This window comes from Gossypium hirsutum, chromosome D10, assembly GCF_007990345.1.
Source record: "Gossypium hirsutum isolate 1008001.06 chromosome D10, Gossypium_hirsutum_v2.1, whole genome shotgun sequence".
Classification (NCBI taxonomy): Eukaryota; Viridiplantae; Streptophyta; class Magnoliopsida; order Malvales; family Malvaceae; genus Gossypium; species Gossypium hirsutum.
Window position 1 is genome coordinate 3,172,402 of NC_053446.1, and position 4,978 is coordinate 3,177,379.

The window sequence follows — 4,978 nt, forward strand, 5'->3', positions numbered from 1 at the left end:
TACTCATGTTATTTCAGTTAACAGATATAATGGCTATCATTTGATTTAGGAGTGAAATCTAAAAATTCGAAAAGTATAAAAACTAAAAAGGATTAAATTGAAGAACATTAATTAAATCAACAATTTACTATTCCAATAACAGAATTTTGAGTTAACAAATTTAACTGCTACAATTTGGTTCAAGACCAAAATTACAAAACCCGAAAAGTATTGGGACTAAAATTGATCAAATTAGAGTACATGGGTTAAATTCACAACTTACTTATGGTACAAGGATTAATAGCATAATTTCTCCTTAGGCAAATGCCAGTTAGTTAAAGATGTACCTTGCCCAACCGAAAGCTTCCTTAAACTTCCCGCAATTTTTTAAATTTCTTTTTCCCTTAGAAAAAAGAACAAAAATGTAAGCTTTGCTTGTCAGAGATTTCTCTGCAAATACATTGACACCAACAACCTACCCTCCATTACACTACCAACCGGCCTTCCCCTTCAACCTTTCTTCACCATTACAACATGCCTATCTCCACCCTTAGCCCAACATGCACTTATATCTTGTGTTTGGTTGTTTTTCTTTTTCATATAAAAACACACACCAAGACACAAAGGTATTGAGAGGTAAGTAGAGGGAAAGACCCTTTGGTTAGCATATTGTTTGTAGCATTGGGTTTTTTCTCAAGGAAGAAGAAGGAGAAAGATAAGTACTTTTTTTGAGAATGATGGAATCTGGGGTTCCTGTTTGCCACACTTGTGGTGAACATGTTGGGTTGAATGTTAATGGTGAACCTTTTGTGGCTTGCCATGAATGTAATTTCCCTATTTGTAAGAGTTGTTTTGAGTATGATCTTAAGGAAGGACGAAAAGCTTGCTTGCGTTGTGGTAGTCCATATGATGGTACATTTCATTTTAATTTTTGATGCTAGTTTTTTACTTGTTCCCATTTGGTTCTTGATAAATCTTTGTTATAAATCTTGTGATTGCCAAGTGCTTGCTTGATTTCCCATGAAAAAGATAAAGATAGAGAAGTTGTAAACTGATTGCACGACTGATTATTGTGAACTCCTCAGAAAACCTGTTGGACGATGTCGAGAAGGCCACCGGCGATCAATCGACAATGGCTGCACATTTGAACAAGTCTCAGGTATTGTTTTTTGCTGCCTTTGAAAGGTTCAGTCAAAGCCAGGAGGGATATTGAGAGCTTTGTGTTATTCATGTTGGTTTATACAGGATGTTGGAATTCATGCAAGACATATCAGCAGTGTGTCTACATTGGATAGTGGTATGTAATATAAATTTCTTTCCATATTAATGGTTTCTTTCTTTCAATCTTCCTTCAACTCTGAAAGCTCGAATCGTCTCGTAAAATATTGTAGAAATGGCTGAAGACAATGGGAATTCGATTTGGAAGAACAGGGTGGAAAGTTGGAAAGAAAAGAAGAACAAGAAGAAGAAGCCTGCAACAACTAAGGTTGAAAGAGAGGCTGAAATCCCACCTGAGCAACAAATGGAAGATAAACCGTAAGTATTTAATTAGAAAAGCCTTGCTTCATTTTGAAATGTACAAAGCAGATTAATGATAAGAGCCTATTTAGTGAAATGATTTTTGTTTATGCTATGTGTTACTGATATGTAATATTTGCATCTGCAGGGCACCGGATGCTTCCCAGCCCCTCTCGACTATAATTCCAATCCCGAAAAGCAGACTTGCACCATACCGAACCGTGATCATTATGCGATTGATCATTCTTGGTCTTTTCTTCCATTATCGAGTAACAAACCCCGTTGACAGTGCTTTTGGACTGTGGCTCACTTCAGTCATATGTGAAATCTGGTTTGCATTTTCCTGGGTGTTGGATCAGTTCCCTAAGTGGTATCCTGTTAACAGGGAAACATACATTGACAGACTATCTGCAAGGTAACCAATACCATTAATGAAGCTAATAACATAAGTTATCTTATTTCAGCTGAATTAGTATCATAATTATGTAACATATGGATTGTTACTAAGCTTGTTGGATACCATGGCAGATATGAAAGAGAAGGTGAACCTGATGAACTTGCTGCAGTTGACTTCTTCGTGAGTACAGTGGATCCATTGAAAGAGCCTCCATTGATTACTGCCAATACTGTGCTTTCCATCCTTGCCTTGGACTACCCGGTGGATAAGGTCTCTTGTTATATATCTGATGATGGTGCGGCCATGCTGACATTTGAATCTCTAGTAGAAACAGCCGACTTTGCAAGAAAGTGGGTTCCATTCTGCAAAAAATTTTCCATTGAACCCCGGGCACCTGAGTTTTACTTCTCACAGAAGATTGATTACTTGAAAGATAAAGTGCAGCCCTCTTTTGTAAAAGAACGTAGAGCTATGAAAGTAAGTTCCTTGAGCTTCTTTAGCAACATTTCTTGAATATCCATAGCACTTTGATGTTGTAATAATTTCCTATCAAATTTGGTTACAGAGAGATTATGAAGAGTACAAAATTCGAATCAATGCTTTAGTTGCAAAGGCTCAGAAAACACCTGATGAAGGATGGACAATGCAAGATGGAACTTCTTGGCCAGGAAATAACCCGCGTGATCACCCTGGCATGATTCAGGTTTTCCTTGGATATAGTGGTGCTCGTGACATCGAAGGAAATGAACTTCCTCGACTGGTTTACGTCTCTAGAGAGAAGAGACCTGGCTACCAACACCACAAAAAGGCTGGTGCTGAAAATGCTTTGGTGGGTTATACATGATACAATACCAGACTTTCATAAAGATAGATTAAATATTTTCTGAGTTGCAACTGACATGAATAGCTTGTTACAGGTTAGGGTGTCTGCAGTTCTTACAAATGCTCCCTTCATCCTCAATCTTGATTGTGACCACTATGTTAACAATAGCAAGGCAGTTAGGGAGGCAATGTGCTTCTTGATGGACCCACAAGTTGGTCGAGATGTATGCTATGTGCAGTTTCCTCAAAGATTTGATGGCATAGATAGGAGTGATCGATATGCCAATAGGAACACAGTTTTCTTTGATGTAAGATCAAAGATAAAGCCAATTTTCTGCTTAAGTGCTTGTGACAGTTTTAAACCTCTTGATTTCTGACAATTTATCCAAATTTCAACTTCAGGTTAACATGAAAGGTCTTGATGGAATCCAAGGGCCAGTTTATGTGGGAACAGGTTGTGTTTTCAATAGGCAAGCACTTTATGGCTATGGTCCACCTTCAATGCCAAGTTTTCCCAAGTCATCCTCCTCATCTTGCTCGTGTTGCTGCCCGGGCAAGAAGGAACCTAAAGATCCATCAGAGCTTTATAGGGATGCAAAACGGGAAGAACTTGATGCTGCCATCTTTAACCTTAGGGAAATTGACAGTAAGTCCAAAATCTTTCAGAAAATTATAGTTAGACTAATACTTTACTAAGCTCATGACTTGTTGACATATCTCTGGTTTTGTTTATGCAGATTATGATGAGTATGAAAGATCAATGTTGATCTCTCAAACAAGCTTTGAGAAAACTTTTGGCTTATCTTCAGTCTTCATTGAATCTACACTAATGGAGAATGGAGGAGTGGCTGAATCTGCCAACCCTTCCACACTAATCAAGGAAGCAATTCATGTCATCAGCTGTGGCTATGAAGAGAAGACTGCATGGGGGAAAGAGGTTGGAACTTTTATTCTTATCTATCATATTGCCAAAATTGATATCTTTATTGACCTTTCTTCCCTGCATAGAGGCCTTGAACTACATTAAAACTTTCTATATGTTTGCTCAGATTGGATGGATATATGGTTCAGTCACTGAGGATATCTTAACCGGCTTCAAAATGCACTGCCGAGGATGGAGATCGATTTACTGCATGCCCTTAAGGCCAGCATTCAAAGGATCTGCACCCATCAATCTGTCTGATCGGTTGCACCAGGTTCTTCGATGGGCTCTTGGATCTGTTGAAATTTTCCTAAGCAGGCATTGCCCTCTATGGTATGGCTTTGGAGGTGGTCGTCTTAAATGGCTTCAAAGACTAGCATATATAAACACCATTGTCTATCCTTTCACATCCCTTCCACTCATTGCCTATTGTTCACTACCAGCAATCTGTCTTCTCACAGGAAAATTTATCATACCAACGGTAATGAATGCTAGTAATCCATGTCTTTTTTTAGTTTTCAATATCATATATATACATTGCTTCACATTTTCTAATTTGATGATCAGCTCTCAAACCTGGCAAGTGTTCTCTTTCTTGGCCTTTTCCTTTCCATTATCGTGACTGCTGTTCTCGAGCTCCGATGGAGTGGTGTCAGCATTGAGGACTTATGGCGTAACGAGCAGTTTTGGGTCATCGGTGGCGTTTCAGCCCATCTCTTTGCCGTCTTCCAAGGTTTCCTTAAGATGCTTGCGGGCATTGACACCAACTTTACTGTCACTGCCAAAGCAGCTGATGATGCAGATTTTGGTGAGCTCTACATTGTGAAATGGACTACACTTCTAATCCCTCCAACAACACTCCTCATCGTCAACATGGTTGGTGTCGTTGCCGGATTCTCCGATGCCCTCAACAAAGGGTACGAAGCTTGGGGACCACTCTTTGGCAAAGTGTTCTTTTCCTTCTGGGTCATCCTCCATCTTTATCCATTCCTCAAAGGTCTTATGGGACGCCAAAACAGGACACCAACCATTGTTGTCCTTTGGTCAGTGTTGTTGGCTTCTGTCTTCTCTCTTGTTTGGGTTCGGATCAACCCGTTTGTCAGCACCGCCGATAGCACCACCGTGTCACAGAGCTGCATTTCCATTGATTGTTGATGATATTATGTGTTTCTTAGAATTGAAATCATTGCAAGTAAGTGGACTGAAACATGTCTATTGACTAAGTTTTGAACAGTTTGTACCCATTTTATTCTTAGCAGTGTGTAATTTTCCTAAACAATGCTATGAACTATACATATTTCATTGATATTTACATTAAATGAAACTACATCAGTCTGCAG

General features: G+C 39.1%; 1 protein-coding gene across 1 annotated transcript; it reads left to right on the top strand.

Annotated features, from left to right (window-relative positions):
- Positions 1-638: 638 nt before the first annotated feature.
- LOC107909647 (cellulose synthase A catalytic subunit 8 [UDP-forming]-like) lies at positions 639-4,978 on the top strand. The gene is given in 12 exon segments (NM_001327019.1): positions 639-891; positions 1,065-1,138; positions 1,225-1,276; positions 1,371-1,515; positions 1,646-1,912; positions 2,026-2,371; positions 2,460-2,723; positions 2,812-3,024; positions 3,119-3,362; positions 3,454-3,653; positions 3,766-4,119; positions 4,206-4,978. Coding segments are annotated over 12 exon segments (2,925 nt in total). The 5' UTR covers positions 639-713; the 3' UTR covers positions 4,794-4,978.